General features: G+C 61.3%; 1 protein-coding gene across 2 annotated transcripts in view; it reads left to right on the plus strand.

The window, feature by feature from the left end:
• ADGRD1 (adhesion G protein-coupled receptor D1) overlaps nucleotides 1–16,269 on the plus strand; it is a 122,311-nt gene extending 106,042 nt beyond the window's left edge. For both annotated transcript variants that reach the window (XM_032846893.1, XM_032846892.1), the window contains 7 exons: nucleotides 320–386; nucleotides 1,070–1,136; nucleotides 8,659–8,750; nucleotides 11,751–11,877; nucleotides 13,118–13,159; nucleotides 14,352–14,444; nucleotides 15,610–16,269. In XM_032846893.1, coding sequence (XP_032702784.1) covers nucleotides 320–386; nucleotides 1,070–1,136; nucleotides 8,659–8,750; nucleotides 11,751–11,877; nucleotides 13,118–13,159; nucleotides 14,352–14,444; nucleotides 15,610–15,705 — 584 coding nt within the window. In that variant the 3' untranslated portion in view covers nucleotides 15,706–16,269. The remainder of the gene's footprint in view (nucleotides 1–319; nucleotides 387–1,069; nucleotides 1,137–8,658; nucleotides 8,751–11,750; nucleotides 11,878–13,117; nucleotides 13,160–14,351; nucleotides 14,445–15,609) is intronic.
• The last annotated feature ends 2,408 nt before the right edge of the window (nucleotides 16,270–18,677 follow it).

Here is an 18,677-nt window from a genome sequence, read left to right on the forward strand (position 1 = left end):
TGGGAGCAAGCAGAACGCAGCCTGGTTGTGAGGAGCCAGCCAGCAGAGGGACAGGTCCCCTGATATCCTTGTCTGGGCCCCCTTCCACGGCAGGGGAGCAGGGGAGAGGATAGGGTTCAGAGGTCTGTGTGTGAGTGTGGGTGTTCATGGGAATGGGAGTGTGAGGGTGAGGGTGAGCGTGAGTTGGCCCTCGGTGTAGACTGAGGCTCCTGGAGGCCGTCTCAGCACTTCCCGCTCGCAGTTCACAGGGGAATGAATGACTGAGGAATGAGGGGTTCCAAAGCCAGCGGCCATGATCTCCTGCTCTCATTGTCCACAGGTTTGCCTTTCCTGATCTGTGTCATTTCAGTGTCATCTGCTACGAACAGTTATGGAACAATTACAAAGTAAGTTAAGGGACGCATCCTTCTGTTTGGCAGGAGGGAAAGTCCGCTGTTGGGGGTCTCTGGGCCACTGCCCTGTCATCCCGTGTTGTTCTGGGGGTGCGGTCTGTCTCTGTGGGGCTGCCCCACAGAGGCCCTGGGGCAGTAAGGAGGCCAGCGAGGGCCAGGAACAGCCCCAGCTGAGCCCAGGCACTCTCCTCGCAAGCAGAGGTCCAGGGGGCTCGCCGTTTCCCAAGAGGATGGGAGCGGAAGATCCCCCTCAACTTAAAATTCTCAGGAAATGTGGGGGAGCCCAGCCACCTTGTGTGCAGTTGCCCCCTTCGGGAGCCCGGGTTGGCCATGCACCTTGCAGCGGGGCTGCTCAGGTGCCTTTCCTGGAAAGGTCACCTCCTCAGAGCAGGGCCCAATGAGCAACTCACAGATGCCGTCCCCTGCCGCAGGCATTTTGTGTGTCCTGGTCCTGGAGGTGTCAGGGGAGGAAGGGGGGCAGACAGGTACCTGGAACGTTCACCCCAAGAATGAGAGGCAGAAATCATGGTGGGAAGGATGCAGATATATCTGTGGGGGTGAACAGTGTTAACTCTGGCTGCTCAGATAGACCACGTAGTAGAAAAAGATACTGGCTTGGCAACTGTTCTGGGCAGAGGAACAGTGGTGTGGACCTCATGCTTTGCTTCCATCCCCAGCTGCTGGCTGTCCATCACCAGTGGCGCTGTCTGGGCCTTCGTGGCCCCTGCACTGTGCATCATTGTGGTAAGTTCCTGCTTGTGGGAGCAGAGGGGCTGGGCGTTGTGGGCCCTGCGACCCCATCCACAGCCTTTCACAGCACCCCTACTCCGGCATGTGATACAGGGCTCTTGTCCCCAGATGGTGTGTGGGAGGTGCAGGTGCACACAGCCTGCGAGGGGCAGTGTATGCCGGTGGGGTCTTCCCTCCCCGGTCTCGCTCTCGCCCTGCCGCCGCAGCTGCAGCAGGGATGGTCATGCATGTCTGGGAAGCAACCCCACAGAGTTCCCAACATCACGGGGGACAGAGAATGCCACCCGAAGGGCCGGTGAGCTCTCAGGCTGGCCTGCTGGGGGCTCTGCTGGGGGCTCAAGAGAGGCTTCAGCAAGGGGTGGGGGCTCCCACTTCTGGCGGGGGGTGCCATCCTTGGATGCCGGGGGTCCACCTTCTGACCCGGGTTGTGGGGGCGCTGTCCTCAGGCAGGGGGCCCTGACTGTAAAGAGCTCTGGAATCTCATAAAATTCTAAAGACAGCCTTTGCTTTTCTAGCTATTGTTCCTCCTACATTTCCCACGAAAGCCCTGGGTTAAGTTTCATCCTTTCTGATGGGCCTGGCTTGGAACGTTGCCCATTATGGCCCCTTGCTGCAGCCAGAGGAGAGGAGTGCTCTGACTGGCCAGCCCTCCTGGGCCTGGAGGAGGGGAGTGGTCTGATTGGCCGGGCCTGGGTGGCTATGCCAATCCTGGGACTGGAGCAGGTGGATTCCAAGTCCGGGAGGAAGTTACAAGAAAACTGGGGTGTGGTTCGCAGAGGAGGGGCGGCGCACAAGTGGCCGGGGCCCTGGGAGGTGCCAGGGAGCCCCTCTCCATCCGGTCTGGGCCCGGAGCCCTGCTTCTTCCCAACTCAGGGGACGCCAGGTGTGGCCTCGAGGTCGTGCCGGCTGGGCCCTGTGGGCCAAGTCCCTGGGGTTCCTTGGAGGAGGGTTCCCTGGTGTCCTCGTGGGGGATCGCCTACGAAGTCAGCATTGATCACAAAGGCTCAATGTAGGACCATCCTTCTCCTAAGACGTGAAAGTGCTTTTCCGTGAAGTGTCGCCGCCTGTGCTGGGAGTAGCTGCGGGAGAGATGGTACTTGCTGTTCCCTGGAGTGGCAGCCCAAGGCACCAGGGCGGTAGAATGACCAAATCCTGGCCTGGGGGGCCGGGGTGGGGTCGGGCAGTGACCTTAGTGTGGATGTCCTCCTCCTGTCACTCCCCCCCCCTCCCAGGGACACAGACCAGGGGACTTCTCCACAGGTAGCATATATGTTGGCTAACTGAATGTAACAAAAAAATCCATCTATGCCCGGTAGATAGGAAAGGCTCAGTCCTGGGAAGCGCAGGGGCTCAGGCACTCGGGATGTCAGCAGGTGTCTCTTGCTTGCCTCCGGCCCGTTGCCTTGGGCTAGCTGCGTCTCAGGCACACTCTGTCTGGCGGGGACATGTGTCCTCTAAGTGTGCAGGACAGAGCAAGGAGGGAAACTGTCCCCGGGGAAGTCCTGGAGCAGTTCTGATTGGCTGCTGTGGGTCACATGTCTGTCCCAGAGCCAGTCACCGGGGATGGAAGTGGATGACTGGCCAGGCCAGTGTCACCTGACTGCTCGGGGGCCAGAGCTGGGGGGTCCGCCGGCAGCCGTGGGGAGCCGGGGAGGAGCGTGATGCCGGTGCTCTTGTGCCACGATCGGTACCGGGCATGAGGCCTGGTCAGGGAGGCCTGTCTCTGCCATCCCATCTGGGCATCTGTACCCAGTGGTGCTGAGCACTGTCACCAGGAAGGGGTGGCCCATGGAAGGGCCTCCCCACACCCTTTCTGCCCCCTCCCCTCTGTGCAAATCCACATCTGTAATCTCTAGGACCCCAGGTGGGACCCCAGAACACGTGCTGTCGGGGCCAGAACCCTGGACGCACTCCAGGTGCACCCTCCCATGCTGGGACCCTTGATATGCTCTCTGTGTGCACCCCTGCCTCAGCACCCCCTGGATAGGCTCTCCACATGTACTTCTGCTGGGACCCCAGGACGTGCCCTCCATGCACCCTGGGGCGGTCCCCCAGGCCATGGTACTGCTTCTCGGCTGCCGCCCTTAAGGATGTGAAGTCCTGCCTTGGCTGGGGCACCAGTGTTGACAGGGAGGGAAAGGGACACCTCCCGGATGCCTGTCCCTTCAGCGTCCTCATTCATCACCCCCATTCATCGCCCCCCATCGCTCATCCCTGTCTGCCACCCGAGGACAGGTGACCACTGAGGGCAGTCCGCAGGGACTTGGACTGCTTGTCCCTGCATGGCCGGGCTCTCATAAATTCCACACCTTCCCTTCTTTCACCCTGGTTCTCTTCCCAGCTGCTTATCTGAAAGCCCACTTGACTTTGTTCCAAGTTCGCTGGCACCAGCCGAGGCTGTGGGCCCTGGTGGTTAATTAGAAGTGAAAGTGAGGGAAGAAGCTTGAGGATCTGTTAGTTCCTGCCTCGTTAAAATCCTGTGCACACAGTGCTCAAGCCTTACATTGGTGGGGCAGTGCGAAAGTGAGGGCTTTCCAGAGGAACAGAGCTTGGGACACCACCATGGTGTCACCGCTGTCTACTGGGGCGAGAGTGACAGTGGGAGGCGCCCGCCCCACACAGCAGCCCCATTGTCCCACATCATTCACCCGGCTCCCACTTTCTGGGCCAGGCTCCTGCTCCCTGGCTTTGGGGATGTGTGGCCCGTGGAGGTGCCGGCAAGAGAGCAGAGGGTGGGAGGGGAGCGAGGCCAGGTGTCCACCCTTGGATCCTTCATATAGGATCCAGGTGGCCATGGCTGCGCCATCCTCCATAGGCCAGAGCCTGGCCGCAGCCCCGGCCTCCATGCTCCCCAGGTACCTCTGCGAGGGGAGGGGCACAGCTGACCCACATGTATACATCTTGTCCCCATCTCCCAGTCCTTCTGTGTCCAGGAGGAGCAGCAGGTGCTGCTGGGAGCACTTGTCCTGCATGCCGCAGGCTCTGGTCCTCCCAGGTGTGCCCCCCCCCAACTGGCCCTCAGGCCTCCCTGCACAGGAGAAGCTGTAGGAATGGAGGTACTAGAGGCCATTCCAGTTGCCGTCTCCCCAGAGTCCTCTGTGCATGAGCCTGGGACGGCCTCTCCCCAAGGGAGGGAGGGTGTCGGGGGGACATGTCCTGAATAGGCAGGCGAGGGCCGGGGGTAGGGGTAGGGAGAGCCCATGCTGCTGAGATCCAGCACAGAGGGATCAAGAAGACCCTGCCTCAGGCCGGGGTCCTGGGGAAGGAGAGAGGGGTAGGTATGAGGGCCATTTTGGGGAGTCAGGGGAAAAAGGAGGTGAGACCATCCTGGTGCTGGGTGCAGGGTGGAAGGAGAGAAGGGATGCTTGTGTTTGCCTCCCAGCTTGCAGACGGAGGGGCGAGTCCGCCCGCAGAAGCGTCCCGCGCCCGGCAGCTTCATTGCTGCAGTTGTATCGCGCTCGGGATGCGGGACTAGCTTCAGGCGTCTGGAGATCTTGTGTGAAGGTACCTGGGACATGTGGCAGCCTGGCTGTGTGTGGCTGGGTCTGTGGTGAGACCAGAGGAACCAGTAACATGGCCACCCAGCCCTGTTCTGGGGTGGACAATGGAGCCTCAGGGTGGGTGGGAGTAGCTCAGGGCTCTGTGGTGGTGACCTTGGGCTCCCACGTTGTGGCTGCCACTCTGGGAGGCTGAGACACTCTCGAGGGATGGACCGTGGACGGAAGAGCTTCCTGGGGGACCGGAGCTTTTGAGGAGCCTGACCGGGCTGAGCATGAAGAAGGGCGGGGCATGCCCAGCCGGAGAAGATCTCACACCTGTTCTGCAAGGGCCGAGAGGTCGGGGAGGGCCCGGGATGGTGGATCCGAGCGTCCCCCCACCATTGCACAAACGAGGGGCTCTGAGCAGGGCCAGTGTTCTCCAGGGAATAGCTTAAGCTGCAGGAGATAACTCGGGGATGTGTGACGGAGCCTGCAAATCCAGGGCCGTCCCCTGTCCCTGGGGCTCCGTGGGGCTCGGGGGCACGGAGCTGTGGCTCCCTGAGGAGGGCTCCCATCCGAGCATAGAGGCTCTGACAGCCTGTGTGGCTAAAAGTGCCCACCAGTGCTTGCCAGTTTGGAACACGTTTTTGAGAGGTGTCTGTTTGGGTTGGGATGGGTGGTTTCTACGTGTTCTGGTACAATTGGTCCTCCTGGGGCCGGACTCTCGGGGATAGTGAAGGGTCCCTGGGGCCTTGAGCTGGGGAGAAAAGGGCAGAAGTGAGCCACAGCCATCCCATCACCACACATACTGTTCCCCAGTCAGGAAGGGAAGTGGCTGCCATTCCCCAGACAGCTGCAGGCAGGCTGAGTGTGGATGGCCTGTGGGACCAGCAGGTGTCATAGGAGCCGTTGAGTCTGGATGCCCTGCTTGGGAACCCTGTGGGTGGCAGAGTCCCCCAGGGCCTTGTTTTGTGCAGGCCTCACAAGGCAAGAGAGAGACTCCTCGGAGGAGAAGTCGGGACAGCTGGGTCTCCATAGATGCACAGATGCCACAGGGTTATAGTGCCAGTCACAGATGTCCATAGGGACAGATGAACAGCCGTGGACTCACACCGCCGTGTCTCCTGTGTATGTCTGTGTAATGCTCTCCCTGTGAGTCGTGGCATGCACCTCCCTCACGAGGTCAGGGAGCAGGACACGGTGCAAACCCCAGAGCCCCGTGCAGCCCTTCCCTCCTCCCATGGTCACGTGACCCTGAATGCAGATCCTTCCCCCTCCTGCCTTTCTGCTGAAATGCGGCCCACGAGCTATTCCTCCGGCCTCTGTCAGAGGTGACCTGCTGGCTGTTGTCACGGGGAATGCTGGTTAATGAAACAGCCAGTGTCCGAGGTGCATGGGCCTCCCCACCTGGGCCTCCCCACCCCGGCCTCCCCCCTTCCCCAGCCTCCCTCCCATGGACGGCCAGGGTGAGGGGTCAGACCCACTTCTGCTCTGGATGTTCCCAAAACACTAGGGCTTTTTTGTTCCCAGCACAGCCTTCGCCAGAATGAGGAGGCGGCGGTCGCTGGGTTGGGGTTCCCCTGGCCCCTCCCCTACTCTGAAGGCAGGCAGGACTATCATCCCGAGGCACGGAGAGTGCTTGCTGGAGGGAAGCCCTCAGAGCCCAGCGGGGAGAGGGAGATGGGAGAAACGAACCCCCCAGAAATCTTCGCAGAGACAGCCGCTGATGCCAGTTAGAAGCTGTGGGAAATGGCAGCGGCTTCACCGCGGTCACCATACTTCCTGGCAGAGGTCAGGAGGCGACAGGGGGCCCACAGTCCCGTCAGGCACCGTCTGTATACCCCTGATTTTCCCTTCGGGGCTAGAGGCCTTGGGTCATGTAGGTGCAACGGACGAGGGGTAATGTGGTTCTGGAATTTTAACCCTCATGTGGGAACTGGGAAGAAAAATTTAACATTTAAGTACCATCCATTCAGCTCTCTTTCTCACCCTCCACCTCCGCGCCTCCAGCAGACACCCCTGGTGCTAATGACTCGTGTATCCTCAGGGCTTTATGCCCGGAGAGGCGAATGTGAATACACGTTTGCACGCACAAGGCCTGGGGCCTTTCTCACACGATGTCTGTTGGACTCAGGCTTTATGAGCATGGGAAGAACGGCCTGGTCCATGGTCCCCCCACAGAGTGGGCGCCCCCAGACCTGCCACCCGCTGTGGTCAGTCACATGGTCTCCAGCCTGTGTCATTCCAGAAAGACCTCAGCTTTGCCCAGGGCGCAAGGAACCCAGAATGTGAATTGCCGAGTTGAGGGGCTAGGCCTGCAGGGCGGCGGACGGGACCAGCAGGAGCCTCCACTCAAAATGCACAGGAAGTCCTGCAGGAATCATCGTCGGAACTCCAAACTTCCCCCAAAAGCGTAAATCCGAAAAGCATTTATTCCAGAAAATAACCAAATCTCTGGGGGGGAAAGGGGGCTCCTGGTGGCTTTGCCCTCTGGTCGCTGGGAGCGGCTGGTGCCCGGTCGGAGGTGAAAGCCTGTGGCTCTCCGAGCTGAGCTGCACGTGGACTTCGGGGAGCAGCCGTGGTCTGGAGCACAGTCCCCACCGCTCTGGGGCCTTGCTCTGCCCACCCTTTCTCCGCGGCGCTGAGTGGGGTTTTTTCGTGGTTGTCCATGACTGGAGGGGCCGGGAGGAGGGCAGCGCTGCTGGGGGACATTCACACCGTTGACTTCTTTCCTCCTCCCTGGTGCTGGGGGACTTCGGTGAGGATCCTTGTTGTGCAGGAGGGAGAGGAGGCAGGTGATGTGGGTCCGAAGCCAGGGACTGAGCTGCCTGGGGTTGAGGTGTCAGCGAGGACACGGAGCCGGCCCCGCAGGGCACTATACTGGCAGGAGTGCAGGCTGGGGCTGAGTGGGGAGGGTGCCAGCCCCTGCCCCGGTGCTCGGACATGGAGCCATGGGGACAGGTGACTGGAAGGAGGGAGACCAAGAGGAGCTGTTGTGGAAAAGCAGAGAGTTTGTGGGGACGTGTCTGCAAGGCTGCCTTGTAAGGTGGTGTCAGCAGCGGCGCCTCAGGCCGGGGCCCCCATGAGGATGCAGGTGCCTGGGCTGGGCAGACCTGCTTGTGGGCCCGGCCACCAGGGTGGGAGCCCCCGGGCCCCGCCTGCCACCCTGCAGCACCAGCTGGTTCTCCTGGGCACCGGGCTGAGGTGGGGAGGACCACTTCTCCCGGGGGGTCTGCCAGGGAACGCCTTGTCTTTGCCTGTGATCGGGCCTGAAGGTGCACCTAGGATTTTAGCCTGGAGCTGGACTCCTCGGTGACTTTGTCATTGATCTTCTGAGGTTTCCAGAGGGAAGAGGGGTCCCAGCCACAGCACAACCCTGAATCCAGCGGCTGCAGAAGGAAATCCGGGCTCTCCCTTCCCCTTGCTGCTTCCTGCCTTGCCGGGCTCGGTCAGGGCCCCGGAGAGCTGCCCTCAGAGGGCCAGTTTGTGCCAAAAGCTCTTCAGAGAAGCCCCCCAGCCCCACCTCCAGCTCCACTGACCCCAGGGGAGCAGCCCTGGGCAGGTGCAGTCTCCTGCGCCATGACCTCTGTGGACAACACAGCCGCAGGCCTGCCGGGGCCGGGAAGTGAGAGGCTGGCTGTGCGCAGGCGGCTTCGTGGGTACAATTTCTCACCCTTGCAGTGATCTGTTCGCGCTGTGGGTGTCAGGATTATTTCTCCTCTGGTGGGCAACAAGGGCACAAGGCCGTCGTGCGTGGGCTTACCGAGTGAGCAACGCCGAAGTGAGGTCTCAGCCCCAGGCCTGGCCTTGCTGTGCCCCTAGGTTCAGAACTCCCTCATGGGCACAGATGTGCTCCCAGAGGGCACTGCTGCATGTGGCAAGGACAGTGAAAATGCTCGGAGACCCTGTGGGCCAGGTTTCTGCAGAGACACTACCTCCTGGCTCCGAAGCCAGGGGCGGCTTGGGCAGCCATCTGGGGGGATCGGTGCTCTGCGGCCACAGGCCTCACCTTGTGTCCCGTTGCTCTCCACGTGCAGGTCAATGTCGGCATCCTCATCGCTGTGACCAGGGTCATCACGCAGATCAGCGCTGACAACTACAAGATACATGGGGACCCCAGCGCCTTCAAGTAAGTTGGACTCTGGGCCATCAGTGGCGGTCCTGCCTGCACAGAGCTGTTCGGGGCCGGGGGCACTGGGGAGCTTTGAGCTCGAGACCTTGCTTGGCTGTTAGTCGCCTGACCAGGACCAGCCCTTTTCCAGCCTTGCTGCCGCATTTGTAAAGCAGGGGGTTTCATGCCTGGGGTGAGGAGGAAGATTCTAGATTCGGTCCTGCCCCAGCCCCCGCCATAGCACCCTCCATGCCTTGCTTTCCTAGCCGCGGAGGGCTGTCAATGCAGGTGAACCTCCTCTGGGTAGAACTTCCCGAGGAGCTCCAGGGCTGGTCCCCCGGAGGAGGCGCAGGTCCCTCTGGGGAGGGATCCTCCCACGCCTCCCGCCCTCGAGGCGTCCTGACCCCATAGCAGGGAGGGCTCCCCTGACTGCACCGGACCGAAGACCCAGCACAAACTGGCTGAAGGCGAGGGGGCTGATCCACAGAGCCCAGCAGGGAGTCTCGACCTGCTTGATCCAGGGGACCCGGCTTCTCCCGCATCCTTCATCCCCGTGTCCCCGGTCGGCTTCCTGCTCAGATGGACCTGCCTCCTGGTGACACGGGAAGCCCCTGCATCCCAGATCAGACGGAGGTCCTGAGGCTGGAGGCCGGGGCTCCCATCGCGTCACACGCTCATCCCAGAACCAGTCAGAGCAGAACGCAAGTGACCAGTTCCCCCGGGCCTGAGTCCCAGGGGCCATCCTGGCTCTGGGGGGCACTCAGCACCCCAAACCACAGGCCCAGGAAGTGGGGGAGGTGCTCCTCTCAGGGAACTTGGGGCTGTCACGAACATTTAGGACAGGGACACGAGGTAGCTAACATTCTGCAAGTTACTTTAGCTACACTATATCTTTTCCGATCTGAGAGCAAAAGCAGTAAATATGTCAGCAGCAAATCGATTAGACAATTATTTTGTAATGAGTTCCCAACACCGTGAATTGGACTGACAAGCAGCTCTGGCCCTCATGGGTTTTCTCAGCTCCCAGACACCTCCAAGGGCAGCGCCGTGGGGCAGGCAGGGCCTCCCAGGTCGGGGAGCAAATTTCTGTGTCTCTGCAGAGCGTCGGCTGTTGGCCCAACCACTAAGGACTCCTGTGTCCTGCACCTGACAGCCCAGGGTCCCACTCCTCCCAGGAGAGATCAGGCTGTGCCTCTGGACAGAGAGGTGGCTCTGCAGTATGACCCGGCTGCGTGACCTGTGCTGGGGCTTCTCCACACGGCTCCATGGGGCCCCCCTCACTGTCTTCTGAGGTCTCCTGTGTGGCCCTGTCCCCCGGGCTCCAGACCAGGCAGGGTGGCGGCAACTACGGCATCCTCGGACGGCTTCTGTGGCTGCTTCCTCCTTCCCGGGCCTTGGTTTCAATCTGGCCGTGTCCTCTGTGCAGAGCAGCTCCGCACGGTGACTAACAGGACGACGAGCTTCCTCAGGAGCCCGAAGGGGCTTCCCCTCCTCCTTAGTCTTTGTTTCCTGGGGGACTCCAGACTCCCCAGAGAGGAGCAGGGAACGTTCCACTTTCACAAGTGAGATCCAAGCTCCTGGGGGCAGGGGTGAGGCTGAGGACCATGAGGACCCACCCACGAGCCGTGGGAGGAGGAGGGGGACGCTCATGGGGACTGAGACCCACGCAGGGTGGCCTGGGGAGCAGCGGGAGGGGACGTGTCTGGGCGGTGCGTCCACCTGCCGGGGCCTCCCCCCGGGGCAGGGACCTGTTCCTTCTGTGTGTGACGGGAGGACCCCGGCAGCTCTGGTCCCGTTAACAAGAGGCCTCAGAGAGCGCCAGCTGGACATGTCTTCCCCAAGACCTTCTGTTCTGAGACTTCGTTTTTAAGAAAAAAACAGCACAGTTTGAGACCCATTTCTCAAGCCTGCTCTTTTCATATACGGATTCTCCAGTATGTGAAGATGAAGCTACGTCGTCCGTGATGGTTTGTTTCCTGGATTCCAGTGTTTTGACTGTACTGACTTCAGGGAGATGTGGGGCTGCCGCTCCCTGGGCAGCTGACCTGTGGGGCCATCCGCTGGTTTTCAGGGTTTGTGGCCAGGAGCTGTCAGGACTGGGATCTGGGGTGTCCCACCAGGAAGCTCGGGGGGGCCGTGTCGCCCCTCCTCCCGGGGATGCTGGATGTGTGTGTGCCCGTGTGCACGCTCGTCAGTCTTCCCGTCACTCATTCACTCGCGCGTTCGCGCCTGCACTCGGCGGTCACTTCCTGAGAGCCCACGGGGTCGGGCGCGGGGCTGCGCGTCGGGATCGCAGCAATGAAGCCCCAGCCCAGCTGCTGGGCGCTCGTGGTCTAGTGAGCAAGGCTGATGTGCGGTCAGTGCGCCCAGTGATAAGCACAGCTTTCCTCGGAAGCCCAGGTGCAGACCTCCCAGCGTGCAGAGCCGAGCTGCTCCGGAAGTCAGGGTAGACTGTGAGCAACGGGAAGAACAGCTGGGATCAGACAACACGTGGGCCTTGCCTCAGTGGTTCAGTGGTTCCCTGGGAGCAGACTAGGAGCTAGCTCTGCTCCGGGCTTGCAGACGCCGCAGGGACCATGTCCGCGGAGCCCATGTTCTGGGAAGGAGCCCGTGAGGCCGAATCCGAGAGTGCGTTGTCCTTCCCTGCTGGATCCTCCCCCGGAGCCTTGGCTCTGCTGTGCCTTGTGGGTACCGGGGATCAGCTTTCCGACCCAGCCCTGCTGCCGGCCGGGTCACGGTGATCAGCTGAGGGTGCCCCAGGGGCATGATGGCTGCTGGGTGCCCGGTGCCAGCTGCAGGAGGGCAGAGGCAGAGCTGCTGGCTTGGCCCCGAGCTGACCGGGCAGGGACCCAGTGTCAGGTCCCCAGCGCTCCGCTCCTCACCCGAGGTTCCCTGCAGGGTGGGGCTCAGGTCTGGCCCCCGGCAGTGCCCTGTCCGCTCCCTCTCAGTGGCCTCCCACTGAGAGGCCAGTGCCCCCCGGCCTGCACCCCAGAGTGGCCGTCTCCACTTCCCTTTCAGGTTGACAGTAAAAGCCGTGGCCGTGCTGCTGCCCATCCTGGGAACCTCGTGGGTCTTCGGCGTGCTTGCTGTCAACGGCCAGGCCTTGGCCTTCCAGTATATATTTGCTGTCCTCAACTCCCTGCAGGTGAGCGCCTGTGGGACTGCCCTGCCGGCAGTCCGCTTCTGAGCAGACGCGTGTGCAGCGGGTTGTCGCAAGCGTGGGACGGAGGCCCTCCTCCCTGCTCCCACCACACATCCTGAGAGACCCAGCATGGGCACGCCCAGGGCCAAAGACAGGGGTATCGATGGAGCCCGCCCCTGGGTCTCTACATGCGGGGCCTGTTTGCAGCAGGGCTGCCTCGTCCTGCTGGCCACTGTCGGTGGGAAGCACAGCGGGGCCTCAAAGGGAAGACGGTTGCACAGATGACACTCTGGAAAGGTCGCAGAGATGGTGACGGCGTGTGCCCCAGGTCTGGGTACACATGTGTCCCCTGTGTGGAGGCACAGAGAAGGGGCAGCAGCCTAGAAATCAGAGACTTGGGGTGCTCAGAGCCCGCACCCCCAGACCCACAAACCCCCAAAGGGAAGGTGGAAGTGAGCGCCCCACCCCCACAGCCCCACAGCTGAGCCTGAGCCTGAGCTGTGTGCCGGCGAGCGTGAGCGCGGCCCACCCACGCCGTCTTTGCTGCGCTCGGGGCCTTCCTGACCAGGGACTGCATCTTACAAGAGCGTGTTGCTGCTTCTGATTTGTAATAAGCTGCACACGTTGTTCCCTTCCAGTCGTTCACCGGAGAAGGTGAATGTCCTGGCTGCAGCTGTCACGCAGCCGGGTCCCGGGGCCCATCACTCATCCTCTCTGCATTCCAGTCCCTCCTCCACGAAGTGGGAACAGTAACAGGACCCACTCCCGGCTCAGCTTCCACACTAAGGGAGCGAGCTCAGGGGAGGTGTTGGCCAGTGCCGGACACACGGTAGCTGTCTTCAGAGTTTGGGGACATCCTCATTCTCGTGCCTGCTTCGTTGTTACCATCATGCTGTCTGGGAGGACACGAAGGTCCGTTCAGTTGATTCTCAGATGTCCTCACCTTTGTCCATTCCCAGCATTTTACTCATCCCTGGGTCTGTCCTGCCTTTGTACCTTTGCCCAAACAGCACAGTGGGCGCAGTGGTGCCTGCCTCTAGGCTGGATTTCACGCTGGGATCTGGATGCCTCCCGTTCTCAGGGGCTCCAGACCGTAGGATTGTCAACAGCTCACTTGCAGGCTCCCCAGCAGTGAGCCACACCAGTGCCCGTCCCAGAACCCACATGGCCTTGGGAGGAAGCTTTGGAGAGTGCTGTGACAAAATGTGAGGGCCTAATCCTGTGTTCTCCCTTTCCTCCCCAGGGGCTTTTCATCTTCCTTTTCCACTGTCTCCTGAATTCAGAGGTATGGCTGTTCTACTTCCTGGAAACAGAGGTAGTTTTTCACTTCTGGAAGGGCACAGAGTGCAAAAAGTCTTGCCCCATCAGGCCAGTGTCTGGGCAGGCTTTGGTAGTGGTCACAAGTTGTGTGCTATAGGCTGTTTTCCATCAGCCCTTCTCTTGCCTCCTGGTTGCTGAGCAACTCCAGGCATCTCCTTCCTGGCCTCACACAGGCCCTCCTGGCTCTGTGGAGGATGGGGTGATGGAGATAGTGGGGGGCAGCCAATCTGCAGAATCAAGACCTGGCTGGCACATTAGGGAGAGTGAGATGTAGCTGTCTTTCCAATGGCTCCCCAAACGCAAAAGGAGCCTGTCTGGGGTGAAAGAAGGAGGTCTCCTGACCGCAGGACTTAGGGGCACTGTGTCCCCTGCCCTCCGCAGGCATTGGGGCAGTTGGGAGTGGGCTCGTTCTCAGGTGCAGTCTGGACATTGACTTGCCATGCACTTGGCCATGGGGAGGGTGAAGGCTGCTCTAGATCCTATTTCTCAAGACCCATACTTAGGCTTACATTGTGGGCTTGACATCTGAGACAATTTCGGGCTCGGTCATGGGGAGGCACCTGTGGATTAGTGAGTGGGAACAGGCAGAGGGCTGCTATCCCATCTGCGCTATTTCTGTGGGAGGTCTGCTCGTAGGAGATACAGGTCAGGCGGGGAGGGAAGGGATACTGGGGGCAGGAGGATGGCTGGAGGTGGGCAGAGTGAGTCGCTGAGGACAATGGTGACCAGGGGTGGAGGGGAGCAGCTCAGCAGAGCCCCAAACTGCGGTTCACACGATGGGAAGCGGACATGGCCTTGAGCCACGCCTGGCCCACCCCATGTCTGCATTTGTTCCCTTCCTTGTCCTCTGTCCCTGCTCCTGGCCACACTCTGCCCCCTCCACCATTCCTTGTTGAGCATGTGTCCTAGCCAGAACTGGGATGAGGCCAGCAGGGAGCAGACCAGCCCCAGCGTCCTCGCTCTGTGGGCCCTGGTAGGCAGTGGGGACAGAGCACACCTGCTGACTGGGGCAGTGAGTCTGGACAGATGCTTCCAGATCCTGCCCATTCTGGGACTTTATTTCAGCACAAAACCTAGAGGCTTTGGAGAACAACCTTTATTGTTGCCGTTTCCACCGCTGAAATGGCTTCTAACCATCTTCTGTTCTGCCTTCAAAGGTGAGGGCTGCCTTCAAACATAAAACCAAGGTCTGGAGCCTCACGAGCAGCTCCATCCGCAGTGCTAACACGAAGCCCTTCAGCTCCGACATCGTGAGTGCCGTGCAGTGTCGGGTCTGCACCCCCTTCTCGCTTCGGTCCTGTCCTGAGTGCCTGTGCACGTGCTCTCATGGACCCGTGGGCTCTGGACTTCTTCCTTGTTACCTGGAAAGTCCCAGTGGCCGCTGGCCTTGGCTCTGGGCACCAGGCCTCTGCCCTCCTGGGCCTCCTAAACCCAGAGCCTCCAGAGCATATCTCCTTCCTTCCCTGAGCCTGACCTGGCCAGGGGCACGTTGTGCAGGTGGCTGCCCAGCTTGGGGCTTGGTGCTGAGGCATGGCCGCTGGCGCCTCCTGCTCGGCCTTTTACATTCTTCATCCGGCCTGGGGGCTGCATGTGCTCCGGGGTGACGGTATGTCCACAGCAGCCCATCTCCCAGGGCCAGTACTTCTGCACTGACTTAGGAGGAAGGAGGATGAGCTGATGAGGAGGCAGGCACGGGGTGTGCTGCCAGTGTCCCGGGAGGTATGAAAGTCCCCAGGCACAGCCCGGTCTTCAGGGAGCTTATCTCCTGCATGGGTCTCTTCCCTCTGCAGATACCCGAGGACCGGGTCTTGGTGCTCAGGGATCCCGACAAGCCTGTCATCTCCACACCAGGCTCGGTTCACCTTCCTCCTGTGGGAAGTGCAGATGCGGGCAGGGCCCCAGGTGCCTGGGGTGGATGACGTGTGTTCTGGCTGAGCCCAGGGCCTGGCACAGGGTCCTGTCCTCGGGAGGGACTTCCTGGGCCGTGTTGTGTCATAACCACCAACTGCTCGTTCTGTTTACTGACACACGTGTGACTGTCTCGTGTCTCCCGCTGGTGGGTAGAGCATGGGGACAAGGATATGGTTGGCACTGGTCACTCCTGTGAGCCCAGAGCCTGCGGCAAAGGTGAGGTATGCTCAGTGAGTGCATGCGGAGTGCACGGACAGAGAGGAGTGGGAGTGAGCGTGTGCGACACCAGCTCCGGGAAGTGACAAGGAAGTCAAGTCAGCGGAGAAGGTGGGAGGCAGTGTGCCCCCGGAGTTCAGCGCTCTCTTCCCCGGGGGGGGCAGCGGGGCCCTGATGGGTTGGAGGGGGCCTCATACAGCTTTCTGGGCCAGCACTTCTGCACTGCCCGGGATCTGGTTTCCTGTCCTGGGAGCACGTCTTCAGAGTTCACTCGTTTGTGATTCACAGATGAACGGGACCCGGCCAGGCACAGTGTCCACCAAGCTCAGCCCCTGGGACAAGAGCAGCCATTCTGCCCACCGCGTGGACCTGTCCACCGTATGAGCAGGGAGGCCGCTGACCGGCCGTCTTGCTGCTCAGACACACCCCGCAAATTAAACACAAGAAACACTCTGCCTTCACCGTGGGACCCTCTCCTTGTTGCTGTCTGGGTGTGGGGGTCCTGGCCCCCTTGACAGGCGTCCTCACCTCTGGCCCTCCCCGTGTGACAGAGCCCACTGCTGGGCCCGAAGCCTGATGCACAGTAGGGGGTGGCCCTCCCAGCTCTGGTCCTCCCGTGGCCAAGTGACTGTCCCCTGGGGCACTTGCCGTGGGCACATAGGACCCTGGGGCTGCAGCACGACGAGGGCAAGTTAGCCTGGGCGCCGTGATGGGGACTTTGGGGCCAGAGAGGCAGGGTCCTGCGGGGGAGGTGAAGGCCCCAAGGTACCCCTGCAGGGTCAGGCAGAGGCACGTGGGGGCGTCTAAGGAGTGTGAAGAATGTCCTCGACCTGCTGAATCAGCCACAGCAAGCTCTGAGAAGAGGGCCTGGTGCAGGCTGGAGCCCCGCGGGCCACCCTCGCCTTCCGGCTGCACGGAGGGTTGGGGCCGGGGGGTTGCTGGCTGCTCAGGGCCCATCTGTGGGAGGAGCCTGGTGGGGCCGCTGCGCGGACAGCTCCCAGCCTCCCCATCGGGGTTCTCTCCACACTGGCGGTCTGCCCCGCCCGGGGCCCTGCTGGGAGCACCTGAGCCCTCCCTCATCCCTGCAGCCCCGCAGCTGGGCTTCCCATGGCCTCGATTCCCCCAGAGCTTCCTGCTGGTCACATATAGACCCGTTCTGTGTTTCCCCCAGGCAGATGCCACCGGTGGGTAGTGAGCACGCATCCCGTGTGGCCACAGAGGCCGCTCACGCCGTGGACCAGGGGAGGGTGGCCTGACGGTGGCTGTGTCTTCTGGTCGCTTTCGGCTTGTGGACCGGGGCTGGGTCCCCAGGAAGTGGAGTGACCATTACTGCTGGGTGTGTGGGCAGGGTCCCTGTGACACCAGGGCCTGTGACCTTAGATGTGCCCCCAGTGCCACTGAATATCGGGAAGCAGGCTGGGAAAGCTCAGACCGGGGCGTCCGCGGGGACGGTGTGCATGAGCCGTGGGGGCGAGATGATCAGGCCTGTAGCTGATACTGGAAAGTCTTCTGTAAACTGTGACCGTGGTGGCACCAAGCCCTGTCCACCCCGCACGCCCGCCGGGTCTCCAGGGGCCTTCTCCCTCTCGCTCGGGTGCTACCTGATCCCGACGGTTGCCGCCGTCCCCCACAGGCATGTCCCATGCGGGGAGGGGTCCGACCGAGAGCCACGTGTCGATCTCGGGGCAGCTGTGTTCTTGCTTCCTCACGAGGTCCTGGGGGCAGCAGCCGACCCAGCACGGGGTGACGGTGGTGGTGACCTCTGTGTGGGCCCCAGGGACGGGCGAGGGGGCTGGAATGCTGCCCAGCCCCCGCCCAGGCTTCTCCTCGTGGTTCCCGAAACCGGATGGCTTGTACCTGCGCGTTGCCGCCTCGTCACGCGCGAGCCCCAAAGAGTGAGAGCGCTGCAGTCCCGAGTGTGCACTGGGGTCGCTGTCCCCTTCGTCTCCGGGGAAGCACGTCGAGCTGTCTTTCCTTCAGGTGGAATTCTTTGTTTTAAGCTCAGCATGTCCGCTCTACACAGCTAATCTATCAAGGGGAGTAATGAAGAAACCTTTCACTTCTAATGAAGGAGCGCGTGCACTGTATTTATAGGCTATAGATCTGGGCTTCTGCGGCGTTTCATTATCTGCACACAATTTGGCCAAAGACAAGAAATTGGGAAGAATCATGTGTTTACGGTAGTTCACAGCACAGGAAAAATGATGAATGCCACCAAGTAGTGAAAATATGTCGTGATTTTTTATGAAATAAACTCTCCATGTCCTGACGGTGATGTGTGGTCCTCAAGTTTTTGGCTTGTGCGAGGTGAGCGGGATGAAGTCTCAAGACAGAAATCTGTGGAGAAACACACGTGGGTGACATCCCGCCCTGGGAGTCACCTGGCAGACATGTAGTCAGCGCCTCCTGTGTACCCAGCACGTCCCAGCTCTGGGGACACTGTGGCGGGTGACACCTGGCTCTCAGGAGCCTCCCTCCCCCGGGCAGGGCGGTAGGGCACAAGCACCAGCCCCCGAGCCCAGGGAGGGAGGACGGGGAGAGGGTCTGCGCAGCCGTGTGTCCCCCTGTGTCGGGGCGCGGCGTGCGGGAGCCTCCGTCAGCACCCAGCCCGGCGCGCAGCTCTCCCACGCTGCTCCTGGACCCGCAGAACAGACGGACTCGTCCTCCTCGTCCCCATCATGTGCCCCCCACAGCCACCGGCTCTCAGACTTCTGCTCTGCACAACCATTTTCTGAATCGCCACATGCCGTTCATAATTTTCCCTGTAGCGAAAATGCATGAAGTACCTGGTGACAAAAATTTCAGCAAACCCTTGAATTATCTTACAATCGTTAAAGAAGCTCAGGAGTGTTCTCTCCTTTTCAGTTTGCTGGGAGTTTGAGAAGGATTGGTGCGCATTCTTTCATACGCCCTTTCTTGACCCTGCAAAGTGCCGGTCCAGTGGCCAGCGGCCCCTCTGCTCTCCCCAGGGCAGCGGGGCTGGCCCAGATGCGGGGGTTTCTCTGCGGCCCCCACAGGGCACTGGCCACAGGCGGCACAGTGTGGGGGCTGCTGTGGACCTGTCTGGGGACCGTGGCCCGGCTTCCTGATGGAGTCTGAGGCAGGCTTAGCAGCGTCTGTGTCCTTTGGACGTGCTCCGACAGCCCGGGCTGCGTCCTCCCAGCCGCTGCCTGTCCCCCAGTCCCACGGCCACCTTGGCGCTCGGTGGGGCTGAGGAGTGGGTGTTGCGGTGTCCACGCAGCTGGGGCGTGGCTCTCTCTCCCCCACTGGGGGGAATCACCGGCAGGCCGTGCAGGGAAGGGGGCGAGGGTGCCGTGAGGCTCTTGCCCTCTCCTCTCCCGGCTGCAGAGCGCAGT

The sequence above is a fragment of the Lontra canadensis genome, unplaced genomic scaffold (genome assembly GCF_010015895.1).
Source record: "Lontra canadensis isolate GAN:19392208 unplaced genomic scaffold, GSC_riverotter_1.0 scaffold182, whole genome shotgun sequence".
In the NCBI taxonomy this organism is placed as follows: Eukaryota; Metazoa; Chordata; class Mammalia; order Carnivora; family Mustelidae; genus Lontra; species Lontra canadensis.